General features: G+C 43.0%; 1 protein-coding gene across 1 annotated transcript in view; it reads left to right on the top strand.

Annotated features, from left to right (window-relative positions):
- The window catches only part of CASTOR2 (cytosolic arginine sensor for mTORC1 subunit 2), a 121665-nt gene that overhangs the window by 61239 nt on the left and 40768 nt on the right, over positions 1–19658 (top strand). The window contains exon 2 of the mRNA XM_064729437.1: positions 1425–1495. Coding sequence (XP_064585507.1) covers positions 1425–1495 — 71 coding nt within the window. The remainder of the gene's footprint in view (positions 1–1424; positions 1496–19658) is intronic.

A 19658-nucleotide genomic window follows, 5' to 3' on the forward strand; every position in this document is an offset into this window, starting at 1 on the left:
ATTTTTTGATGTCTTGAGCTACCAATATGGGATTCCAGACTTTCAGAAGTCTTGAAGACTTTTGGACACAGATGCTCAGCAGTGCTGAGAAGCCCTGGTAGTCCCTGGTTCTTGAATCCTCCTGAACTGTGCTTCATGCAGAAATTACACTGTAAAGATGCTGTGAAATCTGGGGGCCTGGAGAACAATCTCTTTCTTCTCTTTTATTTTTAAGTACTGGACTTTTCCTAGTATTTAAAATATTTTCTGTATGTTGTCTCAGATAAATTTGAGAGTATTGTAGTGTAACTGTGAAATCCTGCTCTTTGGTTCTTAGAGACACATGCTCTTCCTGCTGCACCCAATTTAGAGGGAAAAATTTCTCCTGGTCTTAGGCAACAAACACAGTCAGTCCATGTGCTCTGGCATTCTCCTGGAGGGGCAGGAAGCCCTGTGGGTGTCAAGGATGCTGGCCAGACTGTGCTGATGCTCTGCTGAAGGTGAACATGAGCTTGCAAAATGTCATGCTGACCTTCCTGCCATTGCTGGGAACCAGCTAGATAGAAACTGGGTTTTTTTCAGTAGATGTTGATGTACATATGTTGGTGTGTCAGGGAGAAAAAAAACCTTTTCAGCTATATGTGATGTTAAGCCTTAAGGCTGAAGCTTTTTTTGTTTGTGTGTGTGCAGTGGAAGAATCCCATGTCACATTGGATTTGTATCTCCTGTTAGAGGTGACATTGTGTTAAATGGTGAAGGAGCTGGGGGTGCTGCACTGCACATGGCCTGTGATATCAGAAGATGGAGCAGAACAGAGGCCACAGGGGTTGGGCAGGGGGACAGCTCAGCCTTGTGTCCATTGGCTTGATGGCTGCCACCACTCTTCACCAGGAGCACCCCAGGAAGGGGAGAGGACCAGCACAGGAAATTGGGAAAAAGCCAAAAACCTCTGAAGGAGCAAAGAAGAGATACTGGGGCGTGGTTAAGAGGTTAGATGTCCAACCTTGATAAGGCAAGAAACTTCAGTGGGCAAAAAGGTGCACGTGTGAACCATGGAAATACTTTTGGAGGTGCTGGAGTGAGCAATCAGTGAGCAAAGTTTTTTGCTCTGTGTCAGTGCAACACAGCAGGTCCTGGATGTGATGGGAAGCCTTAAGGGGTATGGTAATTAAGAAAAGTAACTAAGAACTAAGTAATAAAAACAATAAGAGTTTTACCAGCTTCATTGTGCATAGGCAGGCAGCAGGGAATATGGGTCACACAGTATGAGCTACCCAGAAATAAAATCCAGGTCTGTTAATGCCTCAGGCCTCTCCATAAACATCAGACTGTGACTCTTTCCTTCAGCACAGCTTGGATGGGGAAGGATTTCCATTTTAGGTGGAAGATGAGGCTCTGCTCAGTCCAGGTGCTAATCATGTTCTCCTGCTGTTTGCCTTTGCCAGGTGCAAGTTCTTCAGCCTCACAGAAACCCCTGAGGACTACACCATCATTGTGGATGAAGAGGGCTTCCTAGGTAAGTGTCAGCACGTGCCACTTCTGTATCCAGCATGGGGTGGATGAGGAAAACATGTCATCTCACTGAGACTGTAAACCAAAATGTTTGTAAAACAAGTCTGTTTGTAAGTGCTGGTAGTGCAGCTCTGAAAGGTGCTTTGATCACTTAAGCACACTGTCTCTGCTGCCATGCTGTACAAGGCAATTCAGACATGGAATATGAATATATTTGAATGCTGGGAGAGGATCACACACAAGTCTTAAAGAGTAGTTAAAGCAGGTTTGAAAAAGCAAAACCCTCTGCATACAATTGCATTAAAATGAGCTGGCCTGTGTCCCCAAGCCTCCCTCAGTATAACACATCTTGCATTTCCAGCTTCTGTGAACCCCTGTCTTTGAAAGGAGCACTTCAATAGTTTGTATCATCCCTACAGCCTGCACAGTGCTGTGGAGTTTGGGCTCCTTTGGCTCATCTGTGTAAGCTGTGATTTATCCCCCTTTCCTACACCCAGCTCTCCCTGTACTAAGTGTGCCATCTTTGCCTGGGGTGGCTGAAGGGGTCAGTGGTGGAATGGTTGTGTGTCACAGAAGGTGGTTGGCATGTGCTTGAGAGCTGCAGATTCTTGGCACTGTGCAAGAGCTGATGTAGAGAATGGTTTGGCTTTGTAAATGGAAATAGTTTGTAATAACCTTTATCATGTGTGGAGGTTTTGTTTGTAACTGTGTTATTGAGGTGAGGGAATGAGGAAGTGTTGGGCAGCTGTTGTTATTTTTGTTCAGTTACTCCTTCTGTGTCTGGAATTAAAAGTCAGAGAAAATTCCTTAAAATATGAAAAAAGAGGATTTCATTCCTGAATAGGAGTTAACTCTTGAGAACCTTCTTGTGACATTCAATGGTTTTGTAATATCTAAAGTACAAGGAGAAAATTTGAAACTACATCATCTTTATTTAGTACAGAGTTCTATGATCAGTAACCTTGCTGAAGCTGGTCCTTTTCTGCTTCAGGAACACTCACAAACATAACAGGGCAAAGTACATTTTAGACCAGGACAGTGGTACCTAAAGATTTTAGTAAATTAATTACTAGGCTGAGAATGCTGAATGGATCTTTCCAGCTGTATCTGTTTGTAATTTGGGAGTTTTGAGGTTTGATTGAAAGTCTATGCCATGTACTTTTGATCCCAGAAGAGGTGACAGAGGGTTCTGCTACCAGAGTGTCCCTTGTATTTTTTTAAAGGGCATATGCCCAAGAATTTTACTACCAGTGGTAGTGTCAGCTTTTTTGTTATCTGTGGCAACTGAGGAAAATCAATTCTAATTTGGTTTTGCCATGATAGTAGGATGCAGAGCCTCCCTCTAACAGGTTCATTTTAGGAGGAGACAGTTTCTGGGTTATTTTCCAAGGAGCACAGCATGAAACCCAGGGATTCTCATTCTTAGGAGGGAGTCTGTGTTACTGAACCTGCAGGTGGGATGTGCCAGGGCGATGCCCTTCTCCAGCATCATGTCTGTGTCTGACATCCATGGCACTCATTTCTCTGCCCACTTGGCATGACACAGATTTTGTAATTCAGTCACTGGTGACAAGCTGAATTGCAACTACTCCTGTAGAGCCTCCAGCAGCCACACTGCTGTTTATCTCCCTGAAGTTATTCTAGCTTGAAACAAAGGTGAGCTCAAGCAGTTGTCTGGCTCATCTGTACTGAGGCCTGTTGCACTGCGTGCTGTTGGTTGTGCTCTGAGCAAATCCCAGCTCTGACACCACCACGGTCCTCAAGAAGCTGCATGTCCCAGGTTGTCTCTGTGAACCAGGCAGTGCTGCTGCAACTCAAAGTCCTCTCTGGATCTTCTGTTGCCTTGGCTCTCTGTGCCACCTGTGCTTGGTGCTGAAAGTCACAGTGCCCATGTACCTTCCTGTGTCTGGTTTGGACACAGGACATCCCTGGGTTTTTTTTCAAATACACTGTGTGCAGCTGGGCTGCTAAAGCAGGGCTTTGCAGGAGACAAGATCAATTTCCAGGCAGTGCATGGGAAGGAGGGAGAATGCTAAGGCCATCCTCTGCTACAGCATGGTGTGGAAGCCAGGTGCAAAACCCAACCTGCAGTAGTGTCACAGAGCTGCTGGCTTCATCACCTTTTGTGTGCTTTCCCTTGTAAGTGATGATCTGCTGGTGAGACCTGTGTACACCACATCCTGCTACCCCTCTGCCACAGCCCCCATATCCTGTGGGTTTTGTCCAGCCCATGTTCTGCTTTATGAATTGTCAGCACCACATCCAAAGCTTCAGCTCAGGGTTAGCCCTGTGTGCAGTTCCATCCCTGCTCCTCAGTTCTGTGTGGTGTAAGCTTTTCATAGTCTGGAGAAGTGCAGAAGTCACAATCTAGCTAGAAATGTCTCAGCAAGAGAAAGTTCACTTTGTATAGCCTGTAATCAGCACATGGGCTTGAACAGAATCAAAATCTCTGAGTTGCACCGTCCCACCTTCTTACAAAACAGTACCAATTATGTCTGCCTCAAGTGCATCAGCTGCCTCTTGTCCTGAGTAGTGAAGTGCCAAATTCAGCTCAAGAATTACAGGGTAGATCTGCACCTTTGATGAGCAGTTCAGATAGCAAATCCAGCAGTAAAATATTTCCTTTTTCTTTCCAGGTAACTTTTTTCCTTGCAGTGCTTAACAAACTCAGTGTAAGTCTCTGAAGGATAGGTTTTTCTGTGTGGGAAATGAGAATCTGTCTTTCTCAGGCACCTGTATGAATTTCTGCTGCAGCAGAAGTGAGAAGGTTCTGTTAGCTGGCATCTTCCATGTTAGCCAGGCCCTTTATCCTGCACATCACAAATACAACTGATGGGAAAAGAGCAGGCTGAAGAAATACCAGCACTTCCATCAGTCCTTGAGGTTAACACTAAAAGCATACTGACGTGCAGTAATCATTCTTAACTATTTTGTCAAAAAATCCCTAGCCTTGTTGCACTGAGAGCAGCAAGTTGGGCTGGTAAAGCAGTTGTTCTTTTTTCTCCCCAGAAAATGTCCACAGTGCAAAGCTGTAACCTGCTTAAGCATTCATTGTGCTGAAAGGGAATGGCTACAGCCTAATTCTTGGCTTTAATTCCCTGGTGGTGAGGTGGGGATTATATTTGCACAGAACCTTGTTTGTTCCAGTGGCTGTTTCTTGGGTTTTGGCCTGCTAATGAGAAAGAATTTTATTCAGCAAATAACCCAGAGATCTGTGCACAGAAAGCTCTTTTCCTGGATACTGAGATGAACTAGGGGGAGAAGTTTGACCATGGGCCCTCCTTCATGAAGACAAATGTCTCAGCTAGTGGGGTGCTTGGATAGCCATGGATGGTCCTGGCATTTATCCCCCTGCTGCACAGCCAGCCCATGGCAGAAAGGTGGAGTGGCTGCTGCTCCCTGAAATACAGCAATATTTGTTTGGCTGGTTTGCTTTTTCTCCAAAGTTGGGCTGAAAGCAGGAGCTGTTTGTGCATGGGCAGGTACACCATGGCCCCATGTTCTCTGCATAGTCTGTTCCTTTTTCAGAGAGCAGCAAGGACAAACTCACTGTCTCTGGGAAGCTGCATGAGCAGAGCTCCTAGCCTTGCTGGTTCCAGTAGTCTCTGTTCATCAAAAGTTTTAGCTTTTACACACTGAATTGAAACACATGCCATCACACCTGGAGGTAGCCATCATCTTGGAAATCCCCTGTTTATATGCACTGGGGACATCAGCATAAATGGTGCCTGGGACAGTCTGTCACCCAGGTGAAGCTGTCCTGAAGAGGGATTATTGTAAAGCAATGTGTTGCTAACATTTTCAAGGTGAGGTTACTGCCTTCCCAGCCTTGGCACTGGGTTGGTGTCCCTTGTGTGCAATCTCTCATGTATGCAGTGAACTTTGAAGATATTGAAAAAGAAATCAAGTGCCAGGGTGTCATGGTTTGAGCCTGGCACAGAGCCAGTGCCCCCCATGAAAATGCCCTCACCCTGGTGTCTGCTGTGAGATGTGACCAGGAATAAGCAAAACAGGCTTTAGCTTAAACATAAAGAACACTTTATTACCTAAACTACAGGAAAATAGGGAAAGACCATAAGGGAAAGAAAAAAAAATTGAAAACCTTACAAAAACCACTTTCCTCCTCCCCACTACCTGACTTTCCCAATCCGATACATTCTCCCAAAACACCCAACTGCCCAGCCTGGCACCACACTTTAGTATACTCAAACTTCAGTTCATGAAGAGGAAAGGAGTCCTTCTTGTTCCATAGGCTTCCCCTGGAAACACACTGAAACCTCGTGTGCTTCCCTGTCACTTCGGCACCGCCCGGAAAAAGTCCTTTTGCCGCTTGTGACATCTTCCTTCCATGCCCAGTGCTCTCACCACTGACGCATGGACCAGAGCTGCTTTTAGGGTTGTCTTTCAAGGATGCCTTGTCTCACTCCAAAAAGGCACAGTCTCTGCTTTGGGACATCTGTCCCCCCCATATTTTTCCAACCCCCTGGGGCCGGGGGTCCTCACGATGAACCCTCCTGGTTCTGAGCCACTGCTTCCCCCTAAGTGCAGTCTCTGTGTCACAGGAACAACTGAGTCCATGGCCACAAGAAAAGTCCAGCCAAAAGGCCACTCCAAATCATCTCTCCCCATCCAATCATCTCCACGTTCTTCGGGCCAGGTCCTTGTCTCATCTCATCTCTTATCTCCCTTCTTATTCAGCTTCGAGGAGGATTAGCATTTTTTGCAAGGCCCCAATCATGAAAGAAAGGGGTTAAAACTTTCAGTCTCTGTCTGTCCCGGAGCTGCGGCACTCCCACACACGCTGCCGCTCCGGCCGGGCACTCTTCCCCCCCCTTCTCCTCCTGGGCCGGCTGCTATCACATTCGGTGTCGCCGGCTCTCTCTCTCCCTCCTGGGGGGGGGGGAATGGCTGCCCGAGGGCTGACTCTCTGGGATCTTTCCACCCTTCCATCCTCGAAAGCCTCCTCACCTCCCATCTCTGTCCAGGCCCAGGGCCTACCACGTGGCTGCCCCTCCCCCGCCCAGCAGCAGCGGCTGGACAGGGGAGGGTGATCTGACCTCTTCGCCGCGACGTCCCAAGAGAGCCTCCCAAGGCCAGAGGCCCTGCTTTTAACCCCTGTGTATTCTCGGAGGTGTGTCCAAACCCCACTGGCTACACCAGGTGTCAGTATGAAACTCAGAACATCCATTGGTTTGACCACAGCATCCCAGAATTCCCACTTCTTCCTGGTCAAACCACCACACAGGGTCAAGGGAGGAGTGAATCACTGTGATTTTCAGATTGGTAAACATGCATATTCTAGGGAAATTTGGGGTGAGGGAAACACATCACCTTCATGTACTCTGGTCTTATTTCTCCTAGAACTGGTGAGCCCATTTCATGTAGATTATTGCAGTCAGCAGACCTTAGGTCCTGGCTGATCTCTTCTGGATCAGAACCAGAGAGGAAAAGCCATTTCAGTACTGAAGCAGCAGTGAGAAACATCCTTCTGCGATGCAGATGCACTGTGTAAACACAGAACAAGACTCTTGGTCTCCTCACACTGAGGCTCATCTGCAAGATGGGCATGACAGTCCTTCCTCAAACCTTCCTTAGCTGCCTAATATGGTTAGTAACTTCTCTAGCCAGGAATCCATTCATTGACACATTTTTTAGGAGGAGATTCTTAGTCTCAGCTCATACTTCGTAATAAATTGTTCAGCACATTAAAAATAATGGAACTATTTGAACTAACTCAGCTAGTTATAGTGGCAGAAAAAAATTTCATTCTAATAAGAAAGGATAAAAATGAAAAAACCATCTTGCTGGCAGTGCTTTGTTTTGATAACCATCATCCTCAGACACACCTGTCTGACCTTGGATTCAGGACCATCACATACTTTAGTACCACATTGAGTTCCTATTTCAATAACATCAAAATGGTAAATTGCTTTCAGTGTCCTCTCTCCTTTTTGTATATAAACTGGGTGAGAAAACAGCTTATAAATAAGTCAGTCCAAGCTCAGAGCCCATCTAGCTAGGAGCAATCTTTATTTCAAGTTACAGAGGGAAGCAAGCTAATAATTGCATCTGGTTTTCTGAATATTCCTTCAATAACTATTTTTATTTTATTTTTGAGTGCCCAGTGACTAGGCCTTTGTATCTGAGGCACAGTGGCATGAGTTGCTTGCTGGCATTTATAGTGTTAGATTCCTCCCCCGGATGGCCAGGAGTGCCTGTGGTTGCTAGGCAGAATGTGTTTTTCTCTACTAAACACTTGTACAATCACTCTCTTCTCATCTCTGTATTGGCTAGACTATGCTTTGTCTGGGGTTTTTAGGTTTTTAAATAATGTTGTATTAATGACCTAAATTCAAATTGAAATGTGGGGATTTGATTACTGCCTTATTAGAAATATGTGCTTGGTTAGGGAGGCTTTTCCTGCAATGCATCTCTGCTGATATAGATCAATAAACATTTTGGGGCTCTGTGATTATGTGGGATTTCTGCCCTCTCCCAAGAGGCAGTAGGTTTTGGTGGTTAAAGCTTTTGGGGGAAGGGAGGAAAATGAGAAATAAATAATATTGCAAGGTCTGCTTTGTGTCACATGGGGAAAGGAACACTTCTTCTCAGAGCTTGTATGTGAGTGGGTTTGCAAATTTTGACAGCATATATTATTCCTTATGTTTGTAACCTGCCACATAAAGTCTTTTGGTTCAGTTTCTCTGCTCACTCCTATTTAAAGAAGTACTGCATAAATAATACATATTTTTCACTGTTTCCTCCAGCAGATGGGTGTGTATTGATATCTATTTTTGTTTCACAGCCTGTGGTGAGAAAGCCAAGACTTCTCTTCCTGAACCACTTGACTGGCCATGATTTCTTCCTTTAAATTTATTACATCTTGGCCGCTTCCTAGTACTTTCCTAAGTCCAAGATAAATGAGCAGATAGATACCAGGGTTCATTTTTATCAACGCTTCTCATAAATGCAGGACCTACAAAGCTTTTCTGACTGAAACAATGGAACAATTAATTGAAATTTTAGATCAGGATGCAGCTCAACAGAAAAGTAGCAGCCCTCCTTTTTTTTTTTTTTTCACTAAAGAGCATTTGACCATCTATCTACTTGTTCTTCCACTGGTGCATTTCTGGTTTTTTCTGAAGGGTGGACTTAAAGGGAGAGGGTGGCTTGCCTTGTTTGTATTGGAGTCTGTCAGCTATGAGGAGACACGCCAGGATGCTAAATGTGCAAGGAAGGGCCAAGGTTGAACACATGCTCTAAGACCTTTTGAAGCATTTATATATTGTAAGTGCTGGTAAGACTGTGATTTCTTATCTTTCCCTACTTTTTAAGTGAATTTTATATGGAGCACTTTGTGAGAGATGGGTAAGTGCTGTTGCCCCCTGTCATAGGTGGAGAAGTGAAGCACAAGGAAAGCTGAGAAATCAGTGGTACAAGCAGCAGAATGAGTCCCTTTTCCCATGGCTGAAAACACTCAGCCATCAGTTCCCAATCTTGCTAGCTGTGAATCTACTTTACATTTAAACCCTGCTTTTCTCAAGTTCACAACCTGGACAAGGAAGTGGATTTCCTCCACCTTGGCATCTCATAAATGCTATGGCCACAGTCTAGAAATGGAATCTTCAGTAACCCATGGAAAAAACAGTCTGTCATCATCTGCAAGCAGAGAAAACATCTCTTTTGTGGTAATCATTGCAAAATTCCAGTGTGCAGCACTGCCCAGGGCTGGTCTCTGAGTGGGTTTGCCAAATATTCTCATGAGTGCAGGAGATGCCTCAGGTTTCTTAAGGATCAGCAGTCATTCATCAAGGTGAGAAAATTTCTGTTCCTGACAGGCTTGGAGGATTCTCCTGATCAAGTGAGATTGGAAAACTAAACAAACTTAAATCCTGTCTGTACCCAGACAGAGACTCTCAGGCCCAAAAACTTCATCAACTGGTGCCAGTGATCAGTCTTTTCCAGCTTTCCAGGTACAAAATCTCCAGAACGAATGATGGATCAAGGGTAACTCATAACCCCAGTGCAATGTGTCTAATTGTTTGATTTTCACTAGAATCAGTTGGAATCCTTCTGACTCTAGAAATTCAGACTGATGCATGTGCAAACCAGAAGTTCTCTTTTGAAGAGAATTTGCTTGATGCTTTGAGCTAGTTCTTGTGCAGTTAAAACAAAGGGGGGATGTGGTTATGTGAGGTCCTCAGGACAAGGTGAGAGATGAGAATTTAAGTCCTTGTTCTCAGAAGGCTGATATGTAATATTATATTATATTATATTATATTATATTATATTATATTATATTATATTATATTATATTATATTATATTATATTATATTATATTATATTATATTATATTATATTATATTATATTATATTATATTATATTATATTATATTATATTATATTATATTATATTATATATCAGAAGGCTAAACAAGAATGATAATGAAAGCTCGTGACTGACTGCTCAGAGTCAGCTGATGGTGATTGGTCATTAATTAAAAACAATTCACATGGAACCAATCAAAGATGCACCTGTTGGTAAATGATCTCCAGACCACATTCCCAAGCAATCAGATAATTGTTGTTTTCATTCTTTTCTGAGGCCTCTCAGATTCCCAGGAGAAAATCCTGGGCAAAGAGATTTTTTGGAAAATATCATGGTGACAGGTTTTGTTCTTTGATGCAGAATTAAGCTGATGGTGACACAGTGGCCAACCATCATCTTCTTCAGGCTTTTGGACTGATAATCACAGTCTAGGGTTTGTGGAAGGGCTTCTCCAAGGGCAAGTAAACCTTTCTCAAGGGAGCAGCTTTGCTGTTGCAATCCCAAGGTGAAGGCACAGGGAACCATTCAGAGCACCATGGTGAAGCTCATAGGTTTGCTGCAGGTTTTTGTGTTTCACCTTGGACAAGTCTCTCATTGTGTCTCAGTTTCCTCATCTTAGAAACAGAGATAATCCAATTAAATCACCTCATAATAGGTCTTGTAAAGATTAATTAGTAAACATGTGAAATGCTTTGATAATGTGACAGGCAAAGGCCATTGTAAATAATAACTGAAGGAGTTTCTGTCCCTCAGGATTCCCTTTTACAGTGGGTGCACTTGCAGCCTAAGGAACAAATCAGGTCTGTAGTGGAACAGATTAGAGATTATGGCAGGAAAAAATACCCTTTATGGGGAAAGTTACATAATCTTTTAGAAATCTCATATTTCAGCTTTTAATCTTGCACAGGATTAAGATTCACAACATAAAGGTTACAGTCATACAGTTAGGAATTTAGTGGCTCCATCTTCAAGTCTTGTTTGAAATGTAATTATTTGCTCTATGCTGTCAGTCCAGTGAAATCTTGTCTGAAATACTGTCTTAAAAAAAAAAGAAGAAGAAAAGGTTGGGGTTTTTGCTATTTTATTTGAAAATGCAGAAAGAATTGTAAATGTGAGCCCAACTGCATTGGTTCTTCTTTTGATATTCCTTTATTTCTGTGGGTATGGCTTTTCAGTGGAACACTCCACCTGTGTCCCCTTGGTGGCAGTGACCAGAGCTGTCCCCATTGCCTCTGACTGTCTGGGCTGGGCCCTCTCCACCCCTGGCTTGCAGACTCTGTGAGCAAAGCCTTTGCCAGGAGTTTTTGATACACAGGGAAAGTTTTGCCAGGAAGTGGGAAATCTGCTGATTTCTGCAGTTCCTGTTACTGGACTGTCAGAGACAAAACCCTCAGTTCTTTTGGGCTGTGGATCCCATTTGCTCATGAAGCAGGGGGAGCAGAGGCTGCCATGGCAATGCTGTCCTGGCTGGGAGCAAAAAGCCATGGCTGACAGGCTGGGAAGGACCCAGCTCTTGATTATAACACAGAGATGGCACTCAGGAAACAATCCTGTACAGGATAAATGCACCCACAGCCATGCTCTGAACACATCTTGAGCCAAACTTTTAATCTTCATTGCTTGTCAGTAAAGAAAAAAGCCAGTTTTTGCTCCCTTCTTCATTCTCATGAGCAAATGTCAGCTTTTGGAGATTGAATCTGGTTTTAATTTTCCAGGTTTGCTCATTATTAGTGCTGTGCTATCCTGTGAAGAGGAAGAAAGAGAGCAGCCTGATTTCCTGAAAACTGCCCAGAGCCTAACCTGGATTTGCCCTCCCAACCCAGCTCTCCAGTGAGAGTGGACATAATGATTATTTTTGGAATCTACCTTCCCATGTTCCACATTTTTAGCCAAACATAATAATGATGCTTTGTTTGGGAAGTGTATTCATACTTCCTCTCTTATGAGACCTCTGTGAGGTAAAAATTATTTTCTCCCACATATGAGGAAACTGATAAAAAGGAGACCAAATTACTTGTTTCAGATCACATACATACTCTGTGGGACAAATCAGATTTTGCCTTAATTAGAACCCCAAACTGACTTATCTACTTATCTGCACTTCAAAATCAGACTTTATTTACCACTGTATTGCAATGACCTGAATATCTGTTCTGAGACAGTGCTGTGAAATTGTCATTTCCTCATGATCCTCCAGGTCATCTTTAGGGAGTCTGCCGTCCCTCTGTGTCCATGGCCAGGTGGGAGCTGTGCTGACACATTAGAACAGCTTTTGTTTACAGACTTGACCTTCCTGTGCAATACCTTTTATTGCTGGGTCAGTGTCTGGCCTGCCAAGAACTTTGTCTCTTTCTCTTCAAATCAGACTTTGATATTAGTCTGAGTTTTTTGTTTTTTGCAACAGAAATTACAAGTAGAAAGCTATGAAAGGAGGCCACCAGAAAGATTTTCCCAGGTGGGCATTTTTGTGCATTTCACAGACTGCGCCATTCTCACTGGAAATGCACTTCCCCTTTTTGTTTAATTCTTAAAAATTCTTAACCAGCTTAGTTTTTAGATTGCTGACAAAGTTTCAAGTTACAAGGATTGTAAGAAAAGAAGAAATTGAAATGAGATGAAAGCAGGGATTTCTGTATAAGCATTTCCTTTTATCAGTCCTTGGTTGTTCTCTTAGTAGAAACTTGTAATGGAACTCTTTCCTCAGGAGTGCTGCTGCTTTCAGTGCAGAGAAGGCAGCCTTGTGATATATGGATTTGCAAGTTCAGCCCCTCAAGAAGGACCAGTGTTTGTTATCCTATGGCCTGATTGAAAATGATAGTTGCATGCCCTAGTTAAATGTTGAGTCCCTTGGAAAGCAGAGGGGATGCTTGTCAGAGTCAGGATTTCAGAGCTGGGCTATGTGTTTGTACAGCTTTATTTAATTCCAAGTTACCCTTGGGTTATTTAATTTCCTGACAGCTGCAAAAACAGTGTTCTCAGATAACAATGGTTTCTAATTAGGCAATATGCCTAAAATGGTAGAATGTTTTATTTTGACCATGACACTGATGTTTTGTATGCAGCTTGAGGATGAGAAAGTTGAGCAAGTTGGACTTGCAGCTTCCTCTGGCAGAGCTGTGTCTCCTGTGATCCCCAGTGAATAATGCTAAAGGCATGGCCTCTCCTCTGTCCCTGCACTTCAAACACCTCTCATTGTTTTGGGCTGTGTCATCAGTAAATCTGCCTTTCAGCTGGAACCACCTTCCAGAAATATGTTTTATCAGCACAGCAGGACTGGCATGACTTGCATAGCTGAGGCTACAGAGCATTCCAGGGTGAAGAAAGCAGGTGAGCTTTACCTGTAACTGAGGAATTTAGCTTTTTGGGCATTTTGTTACACTGCATAGCTGCCCAGGTGTGGCTTTTATGGCTCATGCACTTAGTACAAAATCAGTGATAGAAATAAACATACAAGTGAACTGTTCTTCAAAATAATTTATTCAGTTTAGAAAGGGTGTTAACATAGGTTATCTTAATTAGATTCTGACATGATTTGTGCTTGTGGAAGGTTTATGCTTTGGGCTGTGCTATTTGATGATCTCTAAATTCCCTCCTGTGACAGCAAAAAGTGGCTGTTGGCAGGTCTGTCACCTTTAGTTCTTCTTAGACATCACTTGAAGTCTTGAATCTAAAAGAAAACAGGTAATTTTGTTCTGCTGATTTGCTCCCTATTTTAATTCTTTTCCAGAGCTCACAACTCTGACAATTCCCATATCACTTCTTACCACTGCAGAACTTTTAAGTTCATTGTTTAAGATCCTGCTCATATAACCATGATCCAGAATTGCACCTCTCATAAATCAAATGCCTACTTAAAAGTTTTGCAACTTAATCAGGGGTTTGCAGACCTGAGTCAGAGTTTATCCCTGCCTTTCAGCTGAGCACTATTTATCATGTCCTGTACCACTGACCAGGCGCTCTTTGGAAGGTTTCTCTTTGGATTCTCTTTAGCCATTTGCTTTTAGGTGCCTGATCCTGCTCACATACCATAATACAATGAAAGAGAGATTTCTGCATCAACTACAGTGTAAATAACAGTGAAAAATTATTCTCTGTAATAATCTGGCCTTACCCAGTTCTTTTGAGGTGCTGGTGTCTTTGAGAGAGCTGTGGGTGTTGGCTCAGATTGGCTGGTGGCTAAATGAGCAGTGTGTAAGGAGGGTGATCTCACACCTCAGTGTGAGATCAGCAGGGATGGGAGATGAGCAGGAAGTTTTTATTCTTCTTTCCCCTTTACAGTTTCCTACCAGTCAGTAACTGAGGGATTCCTAAATTACAAGTTGAATCTGCATTACCATAAATTAGTTACCATTTAGTCAGTATACCAATCCACCACAGAGTTGTCTAACCCCTTGTGAAGCCTCTTCATTCTTTTGGTCTCCATGGCATCCTCTGTCAGCACTCTGATAATTTCACTGGGTTTCAGGTGTTGTCTGTTTGCACTCTAGCATGATGTCTGTGGTCTGACTCAGTTCTCCTCCCAACACTTCTTAAGGATCTTTGAGCATCAACTTGTTGTTTCTCAAAGAATTATCCACAGTATCTCCAAGACTCTTAGGAAAGAGGATAAACAGAGCCATAAAAAATACAAAATAACAAAGGTTGTGCCAGGTTATCCTGCAGATGTTCCTTCATGGAGAACTGACTACTTATTGTTATTTTTCTTAAAAGTCCAGTGGAAGATCTTAACTTTCTAAGACAAATTCTGCCTTTTGATGAGCTGTTTCACAGTATATCTTCCCTTAAAATCCTTTCTGTGACAGCTGTATTACAGCTATAGTGCACTTAACAGAAAATATCCAGTAGATTTTCTCATGGTAGAGAAGAATAAAATCCTAAAATAAGAACAGTTTATCCCCAGAAGACAAATCAAAACAATTACAATATGTTTGGGTTCATACCTCCCTCTGTCTTTCCCCTTCCCTCTCTCTATGAATGTGCTTACGAGTTTGAATCATACAGTACATAATCCTAAATCCTGACTAGAACCAAAGTTAGGTGTAAGATGCAATGTGCTTCTTCAGAGATGCAATTAGCTTCCTTCAGAGTAGCATAAAAACTCAGGTTTATATTCCTCCATAATCCTTCTCCAAGATTTCTGCACACCATGTAGGCACAGTGGTAAACACGTTCCCAGTTCTGCTTGTCCATTTTGCTTTTGGGTTTGCTCTCTCTGGGATTTCCATCACCATGTTCTACCAAAACATTCTCATGTTTATTTTACAAGTTTTACCAATCCCTCTTCAGTTCCAACTTCCATACTTCCACATTTATTGAATTTTTACAGTTGGAAAGAACTGTATCTCCACAGTCACAGTCTGCATTTATTGTTTGAGTTGGTTTTGGAGTACATTAAATTGAAGAGGTTGATAAAATGTGAGAGGTGGCTTCTCAAGGGCTGGCAGTGTCAGCAGCACTGGCATTGTGGCTGACAAGCCCTTGGAGGGTCCCAGAAACCTGATTTCTTTATCTTTGTGTCTTTCACATTGCTGAGCAGATTGCCAGCACTCAGTAACTGTTAACCTCTGGAGCCCTGCTGAAGTAACTGTATCTGTGAGGGATTTATTTCACAGTTGTTTTCTTCTGCTTCCCTGGGCTTGGTTAAGATGTTTATTTACTCAAACACTTTGAGCTGAACTTGTATACTTAGGAGTTGCCAATTAAAATATATATATGTGTGTGTGTGTGTGTGTATATATATATATATATATATATATATATATAAGGCCTATGTATGTAAGTGTATATACCTATATTTGTATATATTTATTCAGGGATAGAAAAGATGTTTAAGAGAAATCATTTTTAGCTCAACTTTTTCAAAAACCTGTCCTTAAACTCTAGCTTAAAACTGAAAAATATGTTGGATTTTCACTATATAATATATTTCACTATAAAATATGTTGGATTTTTCACTGCCAGGACTAAACCAAGTTTTTCTGTAGACGTGGGCACTGTCATCCATAAGTGAGGCAAGCCGAGTAGAGCAGGGAATCCTCAGGAGCTTGATGACAAGTTGTGTTCTGACCTCTTGAGTTCTGTTGTTGTACTGCTGACATCCTCAGGTTTTAAGTTTGGTGAATTAGGTGTTTTGTTTTGTTTCTTTTAAAAGAATTGAGCTTTTGGAGAAGTGGGATGAGAATTTATGTGGACCATCATGTGGATAAACCTCTGTTGGATGCCTGTTCTTGCATTTTAGCCAGTGAACAAAAATAAAGTAGCCTCTTAAACAAGCTCTGTGCTGTTTGCAGCAGACAGGAGTGCCTGCTCTGATGGATGTTTACCATGGTTTTTCATGCTCTAAATAGAGCAGATAGAACTTTTCTGCCAAAATTCATTTTTAGAATTTGTATCAACAAACTCTTGACCTAGATGAGTGCTCCCAACATGCCACAATGTGCCTGGTTTTAGTGGCTTGTATGTACCTTTCTTTACAAGGTAATGTATTTATGAATCCAAGAATGAAGGACAATCCATGAAAGCTTCTCAGATTGTCTCGGATTACCACCCATTTGGATGAAAGGAAACCACAAACTGAAACCAGTTTGCTTTCAAAAGTGCAGTTTGTGTATCTCATAAACATGAAGTTCAAAGGAACTGCAGAGTGTACTTCACCAACCCCAAAGGAAAATACCCTTGAGAACAGGAGGTTTAATAGCTCTTTGTGGAGTAATGATGCATCTTTAAGTCATTTGCACCCTCTTAATTTTAAGCATATTGAGCTGGGTTTTAGCAAGCCCCTTGTGCCTGAACATGGCTTCAGTATCCAAAAGATGAGGACCCCTTGTGTCCTGCCCCATTGTCTTGGTTCGGAAAGACAGAAGTCTGTTGATGAAGGCAGGAGCCTCCCCTGAAATGGAGAATGTAAACCCTCCCTACCCCTCTAAATTACTATAAATTTTAAATTAAGGGGCTCTCAGGCAAAAATATGGGAGCAGGAAATAACAGTTCTTTAATAGGGAAGAAAAAAATAAATTATAAAATAAACAATGCAGTACACATGAACAACACTAACAGAGCCAGAACCCAACCTGACACCCTGTGGGTCAGGGTGTTGGCAGCAGTCCCATTGGAATTGTGGCTCAGCCCTCCTGCAGTGTCAGGGGTGGTTCTGCTGGAGCAGGGATCCTGTAGAGAAGGATGGATTCTTCCTCTGAAGATCCAGTGGGAGAAGAGGCAGCTGCTGTTCCTCTGGGAAATCCAGTGCAGAAGCCGTGCTGGTGTTCCAGAATCTCCGGATTATATCTGGGTAGGAATGCTTGGCTCCTCCCTCTGGGCTCACATCTCCCAATGGGATGCTGTAGTTCTTATCAGCCATGCAGTGACATTCAATGGCTGTTATCAGCAATGTCCCCTCCCCAGGGAGGTGTGAATGTGGTGTGGTCACTCAAAGAGAGAGATAAGGCAAACTGCCCACTTGACAAAGGTAATCTGCCATACAGATGGCAATTGAAAACATCTTGCATTGCAATCTTCAACACCCATAGAAGTGAGGAAAGGCAGGTGGATGAGGTTGGTTCTTCACAGGGGAGGAGGAGGGCATGAGCAGATGTCTTCTCCCCACAGGAGTGTCCTTGGGTGGCTTGGTGTCACTTGGGTTCTGTGACAAAGGGCATTGATGTTGTGTTGGCAGTGCAGAACACTGGGTTTGGAGCAGGGCTGCTCTATACATGACACAAGGCATGGTTGGGGTACTCCTTGCAGACCATGCAGTGTTTCAGATGGTATTTGTCACTAATTCTCAGTCCTTACCCAGCTCCTCTAAAAAGCCACTTCAGCTGAGAAGTTTGGAGAGAAATTTACTGGGGAAAAATCCAGCCTGTTCTATAGAGATTCCTGTGCTTGAGTTCAGTAGGCTTTTGATGGACTCTTCCAGACTGGGGTACTTTTGTTGTCAGTTTTGATTAGTTGGGCTCCTGGCATAGGGTGCAGTTTGCTTCCTTGTTTGAAAATGGAAAAGTGATGCTTTGAAGGCACTCAGTGGAAAATTGGGTAAAGGAAAAGAGTTAAATACAGCTTTTCATCTGCTGCTTTACGTGGGCTTGAATTTTTTGTTTCTTTTGTTTTTCTTGCAGTGAGCTCAAGGCAGCTCCATGATTGGGTCTCCTAGCCTCTGCCACAGGATAAAGAATGACAGTCATGTGGTCCAGGAAGCAAAAATCTGAAAGGCTCTTGTGTGTTTACCAAGTACTTTTTTCCAAGCTGCTACTGCATCTCAGAGATTCTAGGTGGCAAGAAAGGTTTGAACAAAAATGCAGAAGGTCCTTATTGCCAAGATGAGCAGAAGGCAGAGAAGCTTAATGTGACCAATTTCCCCTCCAGAAAAGGGCATCATTGCTGATCTGTGTGTGACTTAAGTTCAGTGACACTAGTGACAATAGTGACAATAATATAATTTTTACAGTGGACAGATATACAATAATCTATTGGTTTTCTCCCAGCTTCTTTCTTCAATTCTACATTTTACCTACTCATGGATTAGAGAGTAAGACTGGTTTGGGCCTTTTTTCCTTTGGGGTGGGTGAAATAAGGCATCTCCTTGTCAATAAAGGCTTAATTTCATGTGATCTTCTCCAGCTGGGTGAAATAGTGGAGTAAGAGCTGGAGTCACTGATATACTCTGTGTGAGTAGTGCAGCCACTGAAAACACATCATGCTTAGCAGGTTGGGAAGCACTTAATAAGGAGAAGGCACTTGTACTCAGAAATGAGAGAGTGAAATTGCGTAGAAAATTCTGTCAGCTAATGATCTGAAAAATATTTTGCAAAGGCTATTTTCTACCCTTACTTCTAACACATCTTACACTTTAATAGCCTGAACAACTGGAGAATCACACACATTAATGTCACAGTTCACTTGGGACAATTTGTTTTGCAAGATAATGAACTGTGTCAGCAAAAGTTTAGCACTTGCTCTAGGTGGGGCTGACAGCTCAGCTTTCTGGTAGCTTTGCCAGTAAAATGCCCATGGTCTGACTAAATCTCTGTGAAATTTGGTGACCTGGGAGGAGGTTGTCATCATTTCTTCAAGTATTTTTTATTTTGTTTAAGGCATTCTCAGGAGTAGCTTGGGAGGAAATGCTGCAAAATATTGACAATTGATTTTTTTGAAGAGCTCTAGTCCTGTCATGCCTTGGCAGCAGAGGTGTCTTTGTGTGAGAAGGTACCTTCACCTCATTAAATCATTCAGTCCAGGTGGAGCTTTGTGTACCCTAGGAGTGACATCCAGCCTGGTGGTTTTTTTGCAGTCTGTATGCAGCTCATGCTGGCAGAGTGCTCCCCCTGGTTTTGGGGGAGGCCTCAGTGGTGCAGTTGGGAGCAGAGATCCTTGGGGGTGTTCAGGAGCAGGGGAGGTTTCTGACCCTGGTGTTACCCTAAGGAAGAAGCAGAAGAAAGGTATAAATAGTTATTCTGAGATTGTAGGGGACAAATCTGTGAGAGTGATGGAGATGTGGACAGGGGACAGATCCAGTGTCAGGGAAGACAGGGTACAGGATCAGTGGGGAAGACGAGAAGAGACAAAGAGGAGTAAAGATGGACATAGCAACAAGGAGAACAGGAGGAGATGATGCAGTTTGAGCTGTACTAGAGGGTGACTGGGGTGGAGAGGTGGGAGGAGGGAAGAGAAGAAAGAGGAACAGGCTGGTGGGTGCTGGGTTTGTGGGCAAGCAGAAAGTGGCCACCTAGAGCCCTTGCTCCTTGCATTGCCCACAGGGATGCTCAAGGCAGCAAGTGCCTGCCAGACAAGCAGTGTCTGTCATTCAGATGAGCTCAGGGCAGTGGAAAAGGCCAGCTACAT

The sequence above is a fragment of the Zonotrichia leucophrys genome, chromosome 19, assembly GCF_028769735.1.
Source record: "Zonotrichia leucophrys gambelii isolate GWCS_2022_RI chromosome 19, RI_Zleu_2.0, whole genome shotgun sequence".
Classification (NCBI taxonomy): domain Eukaryota; kingdom Metazoa; phylum Chordata; class Aves; order Passeriformes; family Passerellidae; genus Zonotrichia; species Zonotrichia leucophrys.